Source organism: Somniosus microcephalus, chromosome 13 (assembly GCF_052327205.1).
Source record: "Somniosus microcephalus isolate GS21.2 chromosome 13, FLI_Smic_1.0, whole genome shotgun sequence".
Lineage (NCBI taxonomy): Eukaryota > Metazoa > Chordata > Chondrichthyes > Squaliformes > Somniosidae > Somniosus > Somniosus microcephalus.
The window spans coordinates 196,865,870-196,886,348 of record NC_140999.1 but is presented as its reverse complement, the minus strand read 5'-3'; the positions used below and the strand labels follow the sequence as shown (position 1 = coordinate 196,886,348).

At 49.9% G+C, this 20,479-nt stretch overlaps 1 protein-coding gene across 1 annotated transcript in view; it reads left to right on the top strand.

Moving 5' to 3' along the window:
• The first annotated feature begins 207 nt into the window (after positions 1–207).
• Positions 208–20,479, top strand: part of mtss1 (MTSS I-BAR domain containing 1) — a 122,254-nt gene continuing 101,982 nt past the window's right edge. Inside the window, 1 exon segment of the mRNA XM_086005953.1 lies at positions 208–318. Within this exon segment, the coding sequence (XP_085862079.1) occupies positions 216–318 (103 nt within the window). The 5' untranslated portion in view covers positions 208–215.

The following is a 20,479-nucleotide window of genomic DNA, read 5'->3' as shown; positions in this document are numbered from 1 at the left end:
AAGGTGACGATGGCATCGTGCTCAGGTGTGATGCTCCACTGTAGTTGAATAGCTCACGCACACTCGCTGTCTTAGAGTAAGGCACAAAGAATGGGCGCTTGGGTGAGGAAGTATCGGATGTCGGTGTAACTATATGGCACCGTCTGTCTGCCTTTTCCCTACCCAGTGGTTGAGCTGTGCTGTGCAGTGTTGTGAGATTATTGTAAGTGAACCTAATGAATCCTCTGTGTTTTGTTTATTTCAGGACGACCATTGTAATTGCCGGTTCCTTTCTTGATGCTTTTCAGAAAGTTGCGGACCTGGCAACGAACACACGGGGTGAGTGAAGGGGTGAGGCGCGCTCCAGAGCGCTGCGTGTTGCCGATCGCGAGTTGTTTGGCCAAATACCCTGAGATGTGTTCTATCCATCCCGCAGTTGGTCTCCTGCATTAGAAGAGAAAGTACACAGAATGTACAGCCCAGAAACAGGCCATTCGGCCTGACTGCTCCGTGCTGATGTTTATGTTCCACACGAGCCTCCTCCCACCCTCTCCATCTCACCCTATCACCATATCCTTCTATTCCCTTCTCCCTCATGTGTTTATCCAGCTTCCCCTTAAATGCTTCGATACTATTCGCCTCGACCACTCCCTGTGGCAGCGAGTTCCACATTCTCACCACTCTCTGGCTAAAGAAGTTTCTCCTGAATTTCCGATTGGATTTATTAGTGACGATCTATATTTATGACTCCTTGTTCTGGTCTCCCCCATAAGTGGAACCATCCTCTCTGCGTCTACCCTGTCAAACCGCTTTCATAATTTTAAAGAACTCTAACCGCTCACCGCCTCTCTTGTCCTGCTGACTCAGAGTGGATCTATTCTTTCCTCTCCCATTGCACCCAGTTCCATCTCCAGGAGAGGCTTCTCTTCCTGCCCCTGTACGGTCACCTCCAAGGGGCAACCGATAGATCAGGAGGAGGGGGCCCAAGAACAGAACCCCCCAAAGATTGTTTTCAGTCCCTGCCATAGACTCCACTCGGTCTGAATCAAGCACGCGGAACCGTGGCATTCCGCTTGACCCAGAGTTTGCCATCAAACTGTTCCTCCCCAGCATCACCAGAATCTAGAACTTTCATTAACCCAACGTCACCCAGCTCCATCCCTGCCTCACCCCCACTACTGTTGAAATTCTGATCCATGCTTTGTAAACGCCATTCCTCCAATGGCGTTCTCCATAAACACCAGCTTGTCCAAACTCCCCTGCCCATCACCTGCCTCGCCCCAAACCCCCCTCCTCCTTTATTTGCTTCCTGTTCCCCACCTGATTTAATTTAAAGTCATCGTCCTCCTCTTCACATCCCTTGACACCCTCGCGCTACCCCACCGCCCTCACTCTTCCAGGTTTGGGCCGTCTCCCATACCCTTCAGCCCTGTGACTCTGACCTACTGTGCACGCCCCTCCCTTCACCTCGCCATTCGTGACACAGCTTTCAGCTGCCTTGGTCTCGCCCTCTGATACCCTGCTCCCTGAACCCTGAACCCTGCTCCCTGAACCCCACCACCTCACTCTCCAACTTTTATCAATCTTCTTGAAACCTTCCTTTTTGACCAAGCTTTTGGTCACCTCTCTTACCTCTCCTTGATCTATTTTATCTCTGTGAACCAATGTTCTGTACATTGAAAGTGCGATACAGATACAAGTTCCGTTAAGGGAAAATAGCCTGAAATAAAATGCCTCTGGAATTCACTCGCTGAGCGGGCGGTGGGAGCAGATTCAATAGTAACTTTCAGCAGGGAATTGGTTGAAAGGAGAAAAGTTGCTGGGCTTTGGGGAAAGAGCAGGGGGCGTGGGATTAATTGGAGAGCTCGTTCAAAGAGCTGGCACAGGCACGATGGGCCGAATGGCCTCCTTCTGTGCTGTATCATTCTATGAAATGAGAGGGGAGAGGTCCCATTGTCACACATTGAACATGAAAGGGGATCACTCCCAATAAATGGATCATTACCTGTTTGAAGGCAGGCGTCAGCGCCCTCGAGATGCTGGGGCGAAGCAGTGTAACGGTATTCCAGCATTACTTGGAACCAGCGTGGGACTGGGATTGTTAATTTATGTGGCATGTTTTATTATGGGCATATAAAGCAAAGCAGAACTTTGTGAATTCCTTCAACAGTTGTCTGTAATCAGAGGCAAGTTACGGGGTTTGTGCGGATCGAACTGAGTGTAAGTTGGATCATGTGACTTGGAGGCGGTTCCAGGGCTGTTTTTCGGGGAGCTGTGTAGCGCTGCACCTCTGATAACTTGCTCAGGGTGAGCTGATTTCCCCACATCTTGTACTAATCGTGTCCACCACCTGACGGCCCATAACTCACCCCTGAACGTGTCTGACTTTGCCTGTGGCATCCAGCAGGTACAGCTGTTCTCAAAATGAAAAGCAGGATTATCAAACGTGACTCTGTGCAGATGCCCCGACTGCAATCGGAGTTTGGAAACTTAACCCTGCGCACACCACAGGGGCACTGAGCCGGGAGTGCCATTTCATGGGACGTTGTCTCGTGCCACCCGTACTCCTGGACAGGATACGAGCAACAACCTGCCTGATGGTGAGCCGCTTCACACTCACTCACTCACTCACTCACTCACTCACACACTCACTCACTCACTCACTCACTCTCTCTCTCTCTCTCACACTCTGTGTCTCTCTCTCTCACTCTCACACTCTCTCTCTCTCTCTCACACTCTCTGTCTCTCTCTCACTCTCTCTCTCTCTCACTCTCTCTCACTCTCTCTCACTCTCTCTCACTCTCTCTCACTCTCTCTCACTCTCTCTCTCTCACTCTCTCACTCTCACTCTCTCTCACTCTCTCTCACTCTCTCTCACTCTCTCTCACTCTCTCTCACTCTCTCTCACTCTCTCTCACTCTCTCTCACTCTCTCTCCACTCTCTCTCACTCTCTCTCACTCTCTCTCTCTCTCTCTCTCTCTCTCTCTCTCTCTCTCTCTCACTCTCTCTCACTCTCTCTCACTCTCTCTCTCTCTCTCTCTCTCTCTCTCTCTCACACTCTCACTCAATTCAATTCAATCAATTCAATTCAAATGCTTTATTGGCATGAAAGTTTACAGGGAACCATATTGCCAAAGCTTACATAACAAAAAGTACAGTTTTCCAACATTCTGTAGGTGTCAAACAATTTTGACCTTCGTTGGGTACAGACAATATTAATTTAAACAGTCGTTGACCCTCGTTGGGTACATTCAGTATTAATTTTTAAACAGTCGTTGGGTACATTCGGTATTGATTTAAACATTCTTACTGTTTATATATGCTATGGGTGTGCTCGTTAGTCCCTCACTGTTCCTCAGGTTGTGACATGTTGTTACATATTGGGCACCAAGGTATGGTCTGTCTCCTTCTCCCAGGGCTAATCTTAATTTTGACAGTGATGCGCTATCAATTACCACAGACAGGTCATCCAATTCTTTGAAATCTGGGGTTGTTTGGCTGAGCTTGTCAAAATATATGTTTCTTGTTTTGTTGAATTTTTCGCATTTTAGGAGGAAGTGCATCTCTGTCTCAACCTCGCCGGCCAGACATTGATCACATATTCTATTCTTTCTAGGCTGCCAGGATTTCTTGTATCTTCCTTTTTCAATTGCCAGTTGGTGGTCGCGTAGTCTGTACCTGGTGAGGGTCTGTCTCTGTTTTGTGTCTCTGATGGTCGAGAGATAGTCTGCCAGTTTATATTCTCTTTTTAGGGCCCGGTAACATTCTAATCTGCTTTGGCTTTTGGTTATTTTGTTCCAATGTTCCAGGTAAGTTTCTTTGCATTGTTTAATGATTTGGTTCACTCGGATTGGTGTTTGGAGGGCAGTGTTGGTCTGGGACTTGTCAGGGTCCGGCTGAGTAGGAGTACTTAGCTTCAGTAGCAGCTGACTCAGGGGACTCATTTCTGGGTTCAGCTCTTGGGTCTGGAGGGCTTTAAAATGAAGGGTGTCTGGGGAACTAGATTTGAGGTGATTTAGAAAGTTTAGTGCTCGTTTTTGGATGTTTATTATCAGTGGGTATCTGCCTAGTTCGGCTCTACATGCATTTGTTGGTGTTTTCCTTTTGGGTGCGAAGAATGCTTTGGCAAAATTCTGCATGTAGGGCTTCTATTGTGTGTTTTTCCCATTTAGTGTAGCTATGGTGATTGAGTGGGCCCCATACTTCACTACCGTACAGCGCAATGGGCAGGATTATGCTGTCAAATATTTTGAGCCAGATTTTGATTGGAATTTGGATGTTGTAGAATTTTCTTTTTATTGCATATAGGGCTCTTCGGGCTTTTTCTTTTAGTGCATTCACTGCTATGCTGAAGCTCCCTGATGCTGTGATGGTTAGACTAAGGTAAGTGTAGCTCATAGTGTGTCCTATGATGGTATCACTGAGAGTAAACTGATATTTGTTTTCCTGACATCTGGGCCTTTTTTGAAAAATCATGATGTTGGTTTTCTTTAGATTTACTGTCAGGGCCCAATTTTGGCAGTATTTGTCGAGTAGGTCTAATTGTTGCTGTAATCCTTGTTCTGTGGGAGACAGCAGAACCAGGTCGTCCGCATAGAACAGGGATTTCACTTCCCCATCTAGGAGACAGAGACCCGGTGACTCGCTTTGCTCCAGCATGTCTGCTAACTCATTTATTTATGTACATGTTGAACAGGGTCGGGCTCAAATTGCAGCCCTGCCGAACGCCTCTTCTCTGGGTGAAGAAACCGGTGCGTTTGTCTCCAATTTTGACACCGCATTTATTTTTCAGATACATCGATTTAATAAGGTCATAGACTTTGCCCCCTATTCCACACTGAAGAAGTTTGTAATAGAGCCCTTCGTGCCAGATAGGGTCAAAAGCTTTCTTGAAGTCAATGAAACAAGCGAATATTTTCCCATTTTTTGTTTGGTGTATATGTTTTTCAATGAGAGTGTGAAGGGTATAGATATGGTCGGTGGTGCGGTGTTTTGGAAGAAAGCCTATTTGATTTTTTCTAAGGATATGTTTGTTAAGAAAATCCAGCAATCTACTATTTAGAATACTGCAGAATAACTTCCCTAGACAACTGTTGACACAGATGCCACAGTAGTTATTTGGGTCTGATTTGTTTCCACTTTTATATATGGGAGAGATGAGTCCTTGGCACCAGATATCGGGAAAACAGCCTGAACGTAATATGATGTTGAATAACTTGAGTACCGCACCCTGCATCTCCATATTGCTGAACTTGAGCATTTCATTTTTGATGTTGTCTGGACCACAGGCTTTCTTTAGGTGGAGAGATTTTGTTTTTGTGGCTAGTCCTTTCCATGTGATTGGGGAGCCTAGAGGGTTTTGGTTGTCTTTAATTGTTGCTTCTAATGTGTGGAGTTTTTCTGTGACCTGATGTTGACTTGGGTTTGTTTCGTTTATTGGGATGTCTTTGTAGAGGTTTTCAAAATGTGTTCTCCAGATGTCGCCATCTTGGATTGGTAATGCTTGCAATTGTGTTGTACTCAGGTTATTCCACATATCCCAGAATTGATTTTGATTAATGGAGTTTTCAATTTCTTCGAGTCTTTTGTGGGTATAATTTTGTGTTTTGTTCCTAATGGTGTGTTTATATCTTTTGAGGGTCTCATTGTATCTAATACGTAGGTCTGGATTGTTTGATTGGCAATGCTTTTGGTTTGATATTTTTCTCAGGTCTTTTCTGGCATTTTTGCATTCGTGATCAAACCATTTCTCATTTTTTTGTCTTTTGTAACGTTTCCTCTTCTGTTTCACTAGGTCGGCTTTTACAGCTGCCTCATGGAAGATCATATTTATATCATCTATGGCCATGTTTACACCATCTCTGGTGATCTTATATAGATTTTCTTTAAATTTTGATATTTTACTTGTGAGATCAGGTGAATTTAGTGCTGTGATAAATTTACCTCCACTGTCTGGGGCCCATTTGTATGTCTGGGTTATTTTATGGAGCTTACTGGGTTCCTTTTTTGTGTCTGTAGTTTGGGCAGAAAGTTTAAGGTACACATTTATTTGGTTATGGTCTGAGAGGGGGGATTGCTGCCTGACAGTGAATGCGTTGATATCGCAGGGGTCCAGGTCAGTGATTGTATAATCCACCACACTCTCTCTCTCACACTCACACTCTCTCTCTCTCTCTCTCTCTCTCACTCTCTCTCTCTCTCACACTCTCTCTCTCTCTCTCTCAATTCAATTCAATTCAATTCAAATGCTTTATTGGCATGAAAGTTTACAGAGAACCATATTGCCAAAGCTTACATAGCAAAAAGGTACATTTTCAAACATTCTGTAGGTGTCAATCGATTTGACATTTGTTGGGTACATACAGTATTACTTTTAGACAATATTAATTTTAAACAGTCTTTGTACTTCATTTGGTACGTTCAATATTAATTTTAAACAGTCTTAATTTTAAACAGTCCTCAGGTTGTGACATGTTGTTACATATTTGGCCCCAAGGTATGGTCTGTCTCCTTCTCCCAGGACTAATCTCTCTCTCTCACACACTCTCTCTCTCTCTCTCTCTCACACTCTCTTTCAATTCAAATTCAAATCTGTCTCTCTCTCGCGCTCTGTCTCTCTCTCGCGCTCTGTCTCTCTCTCGCGCTCTGTCTCTCTCTCGCGCTCTGTCTCTCTCGCGCTCTCTCTCTCGCGCTCTGTCTCTCTCTCGCGCTCTGTCTCTCTCTCGCGCTCTGTCTCTCTCTCGCGCTCTGTCTCTCTCTCGCGCTCTGTCTCTCTCTCGCGCTCTGTCTCTCTCTCGCGCTCTGTCTCTGTCTCGCGCTCTGTCTCTGTCTCGCGCTCGGTCTCTCTCTCGCGCTCGGTCTCTCTCTCGCGCTCGGTCTCTCTCGCGCTCGGTCTCTCGCTCTCGCGCTCGGTCTCGCTCTCGCGCTCGGTCTCGCTCTCGCGCTCGGTCTCGCGCTCGGTCTCGCTCTCGCGCTCGCTCTCGGTCTCGCTCTCGCGCTCGCTCTCGCGCTCGGTCTCGCTCTCGCGCTCGGTCTCGCTCTCGCGCTCGGTCTCGCTCTCGCGCTCGGTCTCGCTCTCGGTCTCGCTCTCGCGCTCGGTCTCGCTCTCGCGCTCGGTCTCGCTCTCGCGCTCGGTCTCGCTCTCGCGCTCGGTCTCGCGCTCGGTCTCGCTATCGCGCTCGGTCTCGCTCTCGCGCTCGGTCTCGCTCTCGGTCTCGCGCTCGGTCTCGCTCTCGCGCTCGGTCTCGCTCTCGCGCTACCTGTCTACTTGTCCCCTGACTCCGCATTCTCTGACCTTATTCATTAGACTGTTATCTTATTGAAGGCCTTTTGAAAATCTAGATAAATTACATCTACTGCATAATCTAGGCTGACACTCCAGCGCAGTACTGAGTGAGCGCCGCACTGTCGGAGGGGCAGTACTGAGGGAGCGCCGCACTGTCGGAGGGGCAGTACTGAGGGAGCGCCGCATTGTCGGAGGGGCGGTACTGAGGGAGTGCCGCACAGTCAGAGGGGGCGTCCTTTGGATGAAACGTTAAACCGAGGCCCCGGTGAATGTAAAAGATTCCATGGCACAATTTTGAAGAAGAGCATGGGAGTTTTCCCCGAAGGCCTGGTCATTATCACACTGCTGTTGTGACATCACTAATTTCCCTGCTCTAATTTACAATAATTACAAACGTTATCCTTCTGCATTGTGCCTGTGCACATTCACTGCTCCTCCAAACACTGCACTCCTCACTCCCTCCCCTGCACCGTGGCTGCCTGTTCAATCCGTTAATGCACTCCTGCTCTCTGGAATTCTGTCCCTCGCCCCCCCCGTCCCTCGCTCGCCCCCCGTCCCTCGCTCGCCCCCCGTCCCTCGCTCGCCCCCCGTCCCTCGCCTTCGCCTTGTCCCTCGCCACTGCCCCTGCTCATTCTCCAGTGCCCTGAGGCATCATCTGGCTGTGTGTCAATATGAGTTGTGTAGGGATTGAAACCATTGCGCCATCTCCTGCTCACAACCCATTCCTGTCCAGACCCTCAAATCTGTGGAGCTCCTTACTTCACTCAGTCTTCCTTTGCTCCGACAATCTTCATGATTTTAAAACCCAATGTCGTCATCACCTTATTTCTTGTCTTCTGTTGCTCCAGCCTTATTGACGATGTCAGCACGGAGACAACGCCCTTCCGCTCAGCGTCTCAGTAATAAAAAAGCCGAGCGTTGCTTTTTCCACCGTGCGATGTGGGACAAGGTTTCCTGGGCTTTTCCACTTGCCCTGCAAAGCCTGGTTTGTTCCTTCAATAAAGAAATGTTTGTTTCAGCGATTCAAATATCCAAGTAAAATAAGACTATTAAAATATTCTGAGATATTACTGCTAGTTAGGGAGGGACTCACCATAACTGTTGCCTTCTCTAGGAATATAATCGTAGCTGCAGCGTTTTAGCTGGTGTTTTCTGTGGGTCTACATGTCTCGCTCCCTCAGGGCTGTGTGAGCTGATTTAGTGTAAACCCCGGTCAGTCTGCCAGCATCGCAAACCAAAACCATGCCAACATTAAAATCAGCTTTTAATTTACAGCCTGATGTTCGGGCCGATGTCAGGAAGCACACATGGCGGAGGGGAAATCTGGAACTCTCTCCCCCAGAAAGCTGTGGATTCTGGGGGTCAATTGGAAATTTCAACAGTGAGATCGATAGATTTTTGTTGGGTAAGGGTATTAAGGGTTACGGAGCCAAGCCGGGCAGACGGAGTGGAGATACAGATCAGCCCTGATTGAACTGAATGGCGGAACAGGCTGGAGGGGCTGAACGGCCTCCTCCTGTAACTGATCCACCAGGACAAGCAGATGGGATCTCAGTCTAACACCCTGTATGAAGAAAGACACTTTGAGCTGCCTTTTTTTGGGTTATGTTAATTATTCTTCTTGGATTTGGCGTCACCGGTCAGTCCTTTCAGTGGACCTTAGGCCCTCTGTGACCCAGAGTATGCCCAATATCTAGATAAATGTGGCAAGACCCAGGGGCTGAACAGAGAGCTTACTGGAATGTAGGCCGTGCCCCGCTTGACCACCTCAGGTTCAGGAGATGGATGGTCACTCTACCAGACCGAGGCTCAGAGTATTAACCACCAAATTTATTGAACGGATAACTGAACTGTATTCAGCATAAGCGGCACATTTACAGTAATTACAGTCTTTACTCAAAGTCAAAAACAACAATTCTCCTGCCCTAACCTTCAAAATAAAATTGCCCCTTTTAAACGTGGCCGTTCCCCCTCGGGTGACTGCACGCTGAGGGTAGATTCGTACCCCTGATACCTGCGGACTGACCGGTGAGCTCTTCGGACAAACGGAAGCTGATGATCAGTGATTCTTGGCTGTTTGTCAAAGAGGCTGAATCGACTCAAGGCCCTCGCCTCTCTCTCAAACCCTGGCTCCCGCCTTCCACTCAAATATAGCTGTCAATCAAACCGATGTTACTTTAAAATGAAGATCACCAGGCTGTCAATCACTTGGGGATATTTTAGTTGAAAGACTTGGACCCTTCCTGGGAATCCCAGCAATCTTGTTCCAAACACTGAGTGCCTGGTGAGACTGCTCCCTATCTGAGGACAGTGGGTATCTCACAGTGCCAGGTGTAAACCAGTGGCCACCTGTTGGTCCACAATGACCACAGAGAGCAGGCCAACTTACTTTGGGATACCAGACCTCCGTGTGTATTCTCAGCCTCTTGAAGAATCGGCTAAACCTTCTCAATTTTAACCCTGTGTGTACTGTGAAGAGTTAAGAAATAATACGATAAATGATTCATGATGGACAAACATGCTTTATATCAGTTGTTGGCACTGGTTGAGGAAAGGATGGGTCCTGCTCTTCAAATAGTGCTGAGGGATGTTGCCGTGTCAGCGGGGCAACGTTTGGTCGTGCTCTGGCGGACTCGGAAGGTCGTGGGTTCAAGCCCCACTCCATTACTCCTGGACTGGCTTCCATCGCCTGAGGGGGTCGGAGAGGAATTCTTTCCCTCGGTAGCTCTGGGTTTTTTGCGGAAGTGTTTAGTCAGTGATGGTCCTGACGTGTGGGGCGGGCTTGATGGACCAACTGTTCCGTATGTTCGTACGACATGAGCGCGCGTTCTTGTCTGACGCTTCAATGCACTGTCGGAGGTGTCGTCTTTCGGATGGGACGTTAAACTGAGGCCCCGTCTGCTTTCTCGGGCGGATGATACAGATCCAGTAATGCTACTCCAAGAAATGCTGGCAATTTTCCCGGTGTTCTGGCCAACGCTCCTTACTCAACCAACAGCTCCAAAAAGAATGCTCATTTATTTCATTCGCTGTTTGTGGGATCTTGCTGTACACATTGGCTGCCATGTTTGCCACCAGAACAGAAGTGACTGCACTTCGAGAAGTTGTTTCGGGACGTCCCAACAATATGATAGTTGCACGACGTAAATGCTAATTCTTATACATCCATCTGAAGGGCAGATGGAGCCTTGGTTTAACACACAAAGATAACACAGCTCTCTCTCAGCATTGCATTCAGACTTCAGCCCAGATTACGCTCACTAATCCTTGTCCTGGTTCAACCCACAGCCTTTGCCTCAAAGGTGCGAGTGCGACTAACCGAGCCAAGCTGACACATGGCTGTTGCTTTTTGGGAATTGGAATCTTCTCTTCCTTCCCGCTGAGTTTCAGCCCCCACTCCCTTCCCCTGGTGGACCAACCCGTTCGCAGAACATGGTCACAACTTCTGAGCGCGTCTCTCACAATATATTGTTTTTTAAAAGTAGATCTTTACCGTGCTGTAAACGGTAGGTTATTCCTCGCACTGAACTAATGGAATGGAAAATGAACCTCCTTTGAAGATTTGGAGCAAGTTGAGCTGCAGGGTTTATGTTCCCTGGTCCCGTGTCACAGGCCTGCTTCCCCGCGCTCACTATCTGCCAGACTTGACGGCCGTTAATCAGGCTCGGGCAGTCAGACACACTCCGCAAGGATACAAGTCCTCGGGCTGCTTGGTATTGAACTGGGATTGTTTGCTTGTCTTGGTCAAAATGTACTTTTATGTTTAAAAAGCATTTTTAGGGCAAGTCCAATGTGTTGGATTTCCAAAGGGAATGGGGTTCCCTCGATGGGTCGTTTGGTAAATGTTTAAAAACCAGCCTCTGCGGATCTGTCGGTTTCAGCAACCTTGACTCTGTCCCGGGGATGGGCCAGTGCTCCCGCTCCCAATTACTGTACAGCCCCCACGGGCGGGGAGTGTGTGCGAGGGGTATAGGGTCGGGCTCTGACACTCCACCGAGGCTCACACCTGAATCCTGGTCACTTGGGCGAGGAATGGAAGGGCGACCTCTTCAGGAGAGAAAACGAGGGAAAGCTGATCAGTATTCGATTCGCCCCTCACCTCCTCCCTCCCCCCGCGTTCACCCCCCCCCCCCCCCCCCCCCCCCCCCCAGTATTGTAGCGGGACTTGTGCAAAGTATCGGTCGTACATTTCCATTTATTAGTTGGAAAAAACGTTTGTTACTGAAAAACCTCTTGATTTGAAATGTGCTGGTTGGGGAGGAAGGCCGAGTATCCGGGGCGGAATGCCCCCCCATTTGGTTGTGGGGACCTTTTAGGTGTAACGTGCTGTGACACCCGAGAGAAACCCGTGCCCGGGCCCAGTACGCACAGCTGTTGTAACATCATGATTCACAACTTTCGAGCCAGTGAGCGTCTCCAATGGCAGAGCCCGGGACACACAGGGTGTGCATATATACACACACAAACTCAAATACGCACAGCCTTACATACACACACACGTGTACGCACACACTTGCCCACGCACACCTACACACATTCGATTGACACCAAAAACCACGTGGTTTATGTGAGTACTGAAGCCCCTAGAGACCTTCTGATCGAGTTCTCTGAGCTGCCGGCAGTGCCAGTCCTGTGAAGGAAATGGTGCATGAACTTGTTAATAGCTTTGACCCACCACAGCTAATGGAATCAGGAATCTCTTCAGAATAATGAGCAGCCGTTAAGAGGGTAAATAATTCTCTGCTGAGAGAGTTAAGTCATTCTGCATTTCTTGCAATGTTGCTATCGCTGGGTAAGATTTTTAAAATGCGATGCTGGAGATGTTTGTTTTCCACGTTGCCGTGTTGGGAATGTTAATTATAGCCGGGTCCCTCTCGGCAACTCCTCCTTGATGATGCAGCATTTCAGACACCCTCTCAAACTGCATCAGTTCCTTTCATCTGGCCTCTCTCTTTGTAACCGATATCAAAGCGTCCCTCTGTTCTGTTATAATAAATGTCTTTGTTCATGAATGGTGTTGGTGCAAACGTTTAACAAAAGAAAATTTCCTTTTAAGTTTCTTGTTTATAAGTTGTGGTTCTCTGATCCACCAAAAGATGGAAAATCACAGACAGGTGGACTGGGGCCGGGAGTGAACCAGCTTCATGATCTGAGCTCCTTCAACTCAGAGACTGTAGGAAAAGGTATCGGAGCCAACCTCGCCTAATCTCAACCTCGCCTAATCTCAACCTCGCCTAACCCCCCTTCACACCATATCCCTAAACGCCGCCACCTCTCTCCAGAAATGCATCTTATTTGCTCCAAGCCATTTATACGCTAGCCCTTAATCCCATTTACTAAAGACCACAAATCTCCTGCCCATAAGCAGAATCCCTTGGGTTTATGGTCTGGGCTTGTTTTGAGTCGGTCTGAGCAGCACTATCCAAACTGAAACTTCGCCAGCTGTTGTCTTAACTGAGGACATTTGAAAACTTATGGGATCCTTGGTTTTATAAACTGAGGAATCGAGTACAAAAAGTGAGGAATTTATGCTAAACCTTTACAAATCACCGGTTAGGCCCCAGCTGGAGTATTGTGGCCAATTCTGGGCACCGCACTTTAGGAAGGATGTCAAGACCTTGGAGAGGGTGCAGAGGAGATTTACCAGAATGGTTCCGGGGATGAGGGACTTCAGTTACGTGGAGAGACTGGAGAAGCTGGGATTGTTCTCCTTAGAGCAGAGAAGGTTAAGAGGTGATTTAATAGAGGTGTTCAAAATCATGAAGGGTTTTGATAGAGTAAATAAAGAGAAACTGTTTCCAGTGGCAGGAGGGTCGGTAACCAGAGGACACAGATTGAAGGGAATTGGCAAAAGAATCAGAGGGGAGATGAGGAAAAAAATGTTACGCAGCGAGTTGTTGTGATCTGGAATGCGCTGCCTGAAAGGGTGGTGGAAGCAGATTCAATAGTAACTTTCAAAAGGGAATTGGATAAATACTTGAAGGGGAAAATTTGCAGGGCTCTGGGGAAAGAGTGGGGGAGTGGGACTAATTGGAGAGCTCGACCAAAGACCGGCACAGGCACGATGGGCTGAACGGTCTCCTGTGCTGAATCGTTCTATTAAATGAGTCTAATTTATATATTTTTTAATGACAGCAGTAGGAATGTGAGTCTAGCGAGAGGTTTATTATGGAGGGGATCGTACTGACCAGTGTGAAACAACCTTTCCCAGTGTCCACTCGAGTCAGGGGTCACTGGACAACCACCAGGGGCAGTAACAATCGCTGGAAAGTGCTGAGGGGCCCCAGGACACTGGGCGATTGTAGCCCCGAATGTGAATCCGGGCGGATCAGCGTAGGCCAGGAATCGGGCACGGAACCTTCTAGTTGTTCGTGACTCCACTGCCCGCTCCTCACTCCCATTACTGCTCTGGAAATCTGAGCGTTTCGGTGTTATTTCCTACCTTCTATCGCGCTCCTGACTCATCTTTAGGAGCGGATGGATATAATCGGTTTCAGTCCTCAGTGAAATGTTGGTGGTCTTTCCCCCAGCATTCCCCATTCTGAAGCTTGATCTCATCCCTGCTGCAACATCTGTCCAATGATGTCATTCAATGTGTTTAGCTCCAGGCCACTTCTCTCTTTCCCTCTGTCTGTCTGCCTCTGTCTGGTTTCTGCATCTTTGGTCTCTCTTTCTCCCCTCCATCTTCCCCTCTTCCTCGCTTCACCTCCACTCATCCCTCCCCCTCCTCTCCCCCTCCTCTCCCCCTCCTCTCTCCCTCCTCTCTCTCTCTCCCTCCTCTCTCTCCCCCCCTTCCCCCTCCTCTCTCTCTCCCCCTCCTCTCTCTCTCCCCCTCCTCTCTCTCTCCCCCTCCTCTCTCTCTCCCCCTCCTCTCTCTCTCCCCCTCCTCTCTCCCCCTCCTCTCTCTCTCTCCCCCTCCTCTCTCTCTCTCCCCCTCCTCTCTCTCTCTCCCCCTCCTCTCTCCCCCTCCTCTCTCTCTCCCCCTCTCTCTCTCTCCCTCCCTCCTCCCTCTCTCCCTCCCCCCTCTCTCCCCCTCTCAATTCAATTCAATTCAAATTGCTTTATTGGCATGACAAGGTACATCTTATGTTGCCAAAGCACAGAAAAACATGTATGATTGAACACGTAAACGCAGATCTAGACATACAGTGTATAGACAGATATATCCCTGTATATATAAATATACACACCTATAATATGCATATAATCTTTTCTTAGGTTTAATGGTTGTCCCTCTGCTTATGGCAAGCTGTGACATAGTTTGCCGCTAAAGTTACACATTTTCTCTGTTCCCCCAATAGATATGGGAGTTTTTGGTGGACATTCAAATTTTTGAATTCAGGGCATATTTTTATGAATTTTGGGTAGAAATTCCCCCTTATGTCCTGATAGTTTCCACAAGTTGTGAGGAAGTGCATCTCTGTCTCCACCACTCCCTGACTGCAGTGAGAGCATATCCTGTCCTCTCTGGGCAGCCGGGTCTGCCTGTGTCTGCCTTTTTCGATGGCCAGGCTATGCTCACTAAGTCTGTACATTGTCAGGGTTTTTCTCAGTTTGCTATCCTTTACCATGGTCAGGTATTCAGCCATGGTGTATTGTCTGTTTAGGGCCAAATAGCAATCGATTTTGTTTTGGGTTTTTGTCGTTTCTGTCCAATAGGTCAAATATTTTTCCTTTTGTTTAGTTACAATTGTGTTGGGTCAAATTTTCTGTGCTATGATGTCACTGTCCTGGGGCTGATTATTATTAGTAGTGTTAGTAGTTACTTCACTGAGTCCCAGCACTAGTTGACTGAGGGGATTCTTCTCCATGATCATCTCTTGGCATTTCAGGGCTTCGTAATGATAGCAGTGGGGGTTGCTCATTTTTAGGTGTTTCCAAAATTTGATGGCTCTTTTTTGGATATTAATTAGTCGTGGATATTGGCCTAGCTCTGCCCTGCATGCTCTCCCCCTCTCACACTCACTCTCTCTCTCACACTCACTCTCTCTCTCTCACACTCACTCACTCTCTCTCACACATCTCTCTCACTCTCTCTCACACTCTCTCACACACTCTCTCTCCCACTCACTCCCTCTCTCGCTCTCTCTCTCGCCCTCTCTCTCTCGCCCTCTCTCTCTCGCCCTCTCTCGCTCTCTCTCTCGCCCGCTCTCTCTCGCCCGCTCTCTCTCGCCCGCTCTCTCTCGCCCGCTCCCTCTCGCCCGCGCCCTCTCGCCCTCGCCCTCTCGCGCCCTCCCTCTCGCGCTCTCGCCCCCTCGCCCTCCCCCCTCGCGCTCGCTCTCGCGCCCTCCCCCTCTCGCGCCCGCCCCCTCTCGCGCCCTCTCCCTCGCCTTTATCTCTTTCTCTCGCTCTTCTTACTGTTTGTTTGTCTCTCTCTCTTGTACTTTTGGAAGATCTGTCTACCGAGCCTAAACCTGCAAGTAATAAAAGCTGTTGTCGTGGCAACATCTGGCAATGACTCTACATGGAGTTATGATCTGCTTGGAATGTTTTGAAGTTCAGGTGTCTGATTTGCATGGGGGGAGGGTTGAAAAAAATCCTAATTTCAGATTTGTCCTTTTCCCACAAAGGTGCACTCTGGGGAATGTTGTGTGGGGCTCGGATGGGCTGATCATAATCTGTGTCACACCGTGTATTATTTTGCTGCTAAAGTGTAGGTGTGCGTCCCTTTAAGGCTGCCTGGTGTAATTACTCTGCACTCTTCACAGCCTAACTCATCCACAGAGAACAGGCCGTCTCCCAGTCGCAGGAGCCAGCTCTTCTCCGGTTGGGAATTTCCCTCGATCCCCCTGGGATTGCTGCATCCTGCATCCCTCTAATGGCTGGTGACCAGTTTTCTGTGGGATTGGGGGTGGGGGGGGAATGATTCTGCCCAGTCCGTGCCCCCCCAATGGCTCATTGAAGAGCAGCATCAGTCGGGCGGTGAGCTGACCGCCTGCACTCCAGGCTGTGGGAGGTCTCTGGCCCTTGCTGGACCAGCAAGGGGAGAATTTTATATCATCGTGCATATTCATTGCAAAGTATCGCACTGCCATTGACAAATGGATTATCCTTGGATTAGAGTAAGCGTACCGCTGAGTGTGATAATGAGCCACACGGACCAGGAGACTGTCGGGAGCGATTCCCCAGTCAGTGCCGTTCCTGTGTCCTACCAGCAGCATCGAGGAGAACGGGCCGTTAATCTGTGTTTGAGGTTGAGCGGTGAGTGAGCCTCGCGGCTGGTGCTCACTGCGAGGGGCTGCAGGGCTGTCCATGCTCCGGCTCGGGGTCGGCACCTTGGCGAGAAGAGGAAGAGAAAGTTGGCAAACATTTAGCGCCATCGCTTTGAACATTGCTTCGTCTATAGAAAGAGTAACGGCTTCAGGCAGACAGCCAGCCAGTGATATCATGTTGCTCTGTAAGGAATACTTGTCAGAAACACACACTTTATTCAGCAAGTGCTCCAGTTCATTAAAGCACCCTCTGTGGGGAAGTTACAGTGCCCTCTTTACAGCATCATCCGGCCTGAGCCAGCGGGCCTGGCATTGTAACAGACATTACCCTGTTGTTCAAGGCACTTGTCTCGAACAAAGGATTAACAGCACGATTGGCACAGTTAATTCCCTCAGTGCTGCGAGGGCAGCCAGCCATGAGTAACACTGTGAACGGCTCGTCAACAGTCAATGGCCTCTCGACAGTCTGTTGGAGCAGGCTGTGCTCCTGGGCGAGTTTGGCACCATGGGTATTGGATCTGTGGTGCGGAGCTCAGTCCTGCTGCCCCCGGTGATGCACATCATCTCCTGACTGTTGCCGTCCGTTTTCACACACGCCCCCTCCCCCTCCGGCACCTCGACCCCTGTCTGTTCATAGAATTAGGGTATTTACAACACAGCGACAGGCCATTCGGCCCAACTGGTCCGTGCCGGGGTTGTTGCTCCACACGGGCCACCACCTATCAACACATCCTTCTATTTTTCACATGTGACCCTAGAGGTCGAGTGTCGGCAGCTATTCAACTGTGAAGGGCATGTCGCAGACCAGCCCGATCCTCTCCTCCCTGAAATGTCCACTGAAGTGTTGAGCCTATCTCTGCACTGACCGACTGACCTGTGTTCAGCTGCTGGGCACATGGAACCTTTCTCCACTTCGGCCTTACGTTCTCGTTTGAATCTTTGCTGCTACCGCCGAGAATCACCGGTTGGCGTTCACCGGTGGGAACCTTGCCGAATTTCCCCCAACTCCCGGGTGCTGAGGCCAATCCCAATGCCCCATATCTTGCCCTGGCGTGAATACAGCGTAGAAGGAGGCCGTTCGGCCCACCGTGTCTGCGCCAGCCCACCGTGCCTGTGCCGGCTCTGTGTCTGTGCCCTTGTACAGACTGGGGATTGAAGCTGGGACCACCTTGTACTGTGGGCCTCGGGACCACCTTGTACTGAGGGCCTCGGGACCACCTTGTACTGTGGGCCTCGGGACCACCTTGTACTGTGGGCCTCGGGACCACCTTGTACTGTGGGCCTCGAGACCACCTTGTACTGTGGGCCTCGGGACCACCTTGTACTGTGGGCCTCGGGACCACCTTGTACTGTGGGCCTCGGGACCACCTTGTACTGTGGGTCTCGGGACCACCTTGTACTGTGGGTCTCGGGACCACCTTGTACTGTGGGCCTCGGGACCACCTTGTACTGTGGGCCTCGGGACCACCTTGTACTGTGGGCCTCGGGACCACCTTGTACTGTGGGTCTCGGGACCACCTTGTACTGTGGGCCTCGGGACCACCTTGTACTGTGGGCCTCGGGACCACCTTGTACTGAGGGCCTCGGGACCACCTTGTACTGTGGGCCTCGGGACCACCTTGTACTGTGGGCCTCGGGACCACCTTGTACTGTGGGCCTCGGGACCACCTTGTACTGTGGGCCTCGGGACCACCGCAGCCGGGACAGTCACCCATTGAGCTGCCGCGATACACACTGTGTGTTTGAAGCAAGCAACAGTAATTCAGAGCGTCTGTGACCATGCAGTTAGATATTGCGGGAGTGAGACTTGCTGACGGAGGGCGATAACCTGAGAGCTGTAGCCGTGGCTGTGACCCGATATATTTTAGATATTGGTTTTGACAGTGTTTTTCCTGGTGCTGCAGTAATTTGTGAGTCACACACCGATGGGGAAGGGCAGAGTTACACTGAGCGGCTCTGTTTGACGAACAAGGGAGCTCTGTGGGGAGAGTGTGTTTAAATAAGGGCGGTTTATGGGACGCACAATGTATGACACTGGAATACCTCTGTGGGCTGTGTGGTGCATTGCTCACACACACACCTCTGGCGAGGGGCCTGTCTGAAAGCTCAGCAACGCCTTGTAGAGAACAGGGAGGGGGCTCGAGGGGCTGAACGGCTGGCTGTAGGGGAGAGTCCAATGGGTGAATGGCTGGCTGTAGGGGGGAGGGGAGGTGGGGGGGGGAGCTGTGCAATGCATTAGTTCGGGAGATTCTAAGTGCTGGTGTTGGAATCAGGAAAGTTAGCCATGTGTAGAAGGGCGGATGGTGTAAATTTTCCTCTAGGTTGGAGAAGTGCTTCCCAAGTTTCCTTCCTGTATCATTTTAAAAAGAGGCATTATTGCTGTGATATCGGGGGTTCAGTACGCTGTGATATCGGGGTTCAGTGCGCTGTGATATCGGGGTTCAGTGCGCTGTGATATCGGGGGTTCAGTGCGCTGTGATATCGGGGGTTCAGTACGCTGTGATATCGGGGGTTCAGTACGCTGTGATATCGGGGGTTCAGTACGCTGTGATATCGGGGTTCAGTGCGCTGTGATATCGGGGTTCAGTGCGCTGTGATATCGGGGGTTCAGTGCGCTGTGATATCGGGGTTTAGTACGCTGTGATATCGGGGGTTCAGTACGCTGTGATATCGGGGGTTCAGTACGCTGTGATATCGGGGTTTAGTACGCTGTGATATCGGGGGTTCAGTACGCTGTGATATCGGGGTTCAGTGCACGGTGATATCGGGGGTCAGCACGCTGTGATATTGGGGTTCGGCACGCTGTGATATCGGGGTTCGGCGCCCTGTGATGTCGGGGTTCAGTACCCTGTGATATCGGGTGTTCAGTACGCTGTGATATCGGGGGTTCAGTACCCTGTGATATCGGGGTTCAGTACCCTGTGATATCGGGGTTCAGTACCCTGTGATATCGGGGGTTCAGTACCCTGTGATATCGGGGTTCAGTGCACAGTGATATCGGGGTTCAGTGCATGGTGATATCGGGGGTCAGCACGCTGTGATATTGGGGGTTCAGTACCCTGTGATATATCGGGGTTCAGTACCCTGTGATATATCGGGGTTCAGTACGCTGTGATATCGGGTGTTCAGTACGCTGTGATATCGGGGGTTCAGTACCCTGTGATATCGGGGTTCAGTACCCTGTGATATCGGGGGTTCAGTACCCTGTGATATCGGGGGTTCAGTACCCTGTGATATCGGGGTTCAGTACGCTGTGATATCGGGTGTTCAGTACGCTGTGATATCGGGGGTTCAGTACCCTGTGATATCGGGGGTTCAGTACCCTGTGATATCGGGGGTTCAGTACCCTGTGATATCGGGGGTTCAGTACCCTGTGATATCGGGGGTTCAGTACCCTGTGATATCGGGGGTTCAGTACCCTGTGATATCGGGGGTTCAGTACCCTGTGATATCGGGGGTTCAGTACCCTGTGATATCGGGGGTTCAGTACCCTGTGATATCGGGGGTTCAGTACCCTGTGATGTCGGGGTTCGGTACGCCGTGATGTCGGGGTTCAGTGCGCTGTGATATCGGGGATTAGTTCGGTCGCTGCGGCTAAATTTGGTAAACAAATACGCTTTCAACTGCCTGAGAACCGAAACCGGGAAAACACAATTTGTACAACCAGCTGATACCATTTAACTGACCGCAGAGCGGGGGGTCGTTTAACTGACCGCAGAGCGGGGGGTCGGGAGCTGACCATAGAGCGGGGGGGAGAGGTCAGGGGTAAATCCAGGAACCTTCCCTGCTTTGCTTCTCTCCGATGTCAGAGACTGACTTCAGCGAAAAGGAGCCCCCAGTTAGTGAACTCTGCCCCCCCCCAGTTAGTGAACTCTGCCCCCCCAGTTAGTGAACCCTGCCCCCCCCCCCCAGTTAGTGAACTCTGCCCTCCCCTTAAATGTATCTACGAGTTCGCCTCAACCACTCCCTGTGGTACCAGTTTAGCATAACGTTCGAGGACAG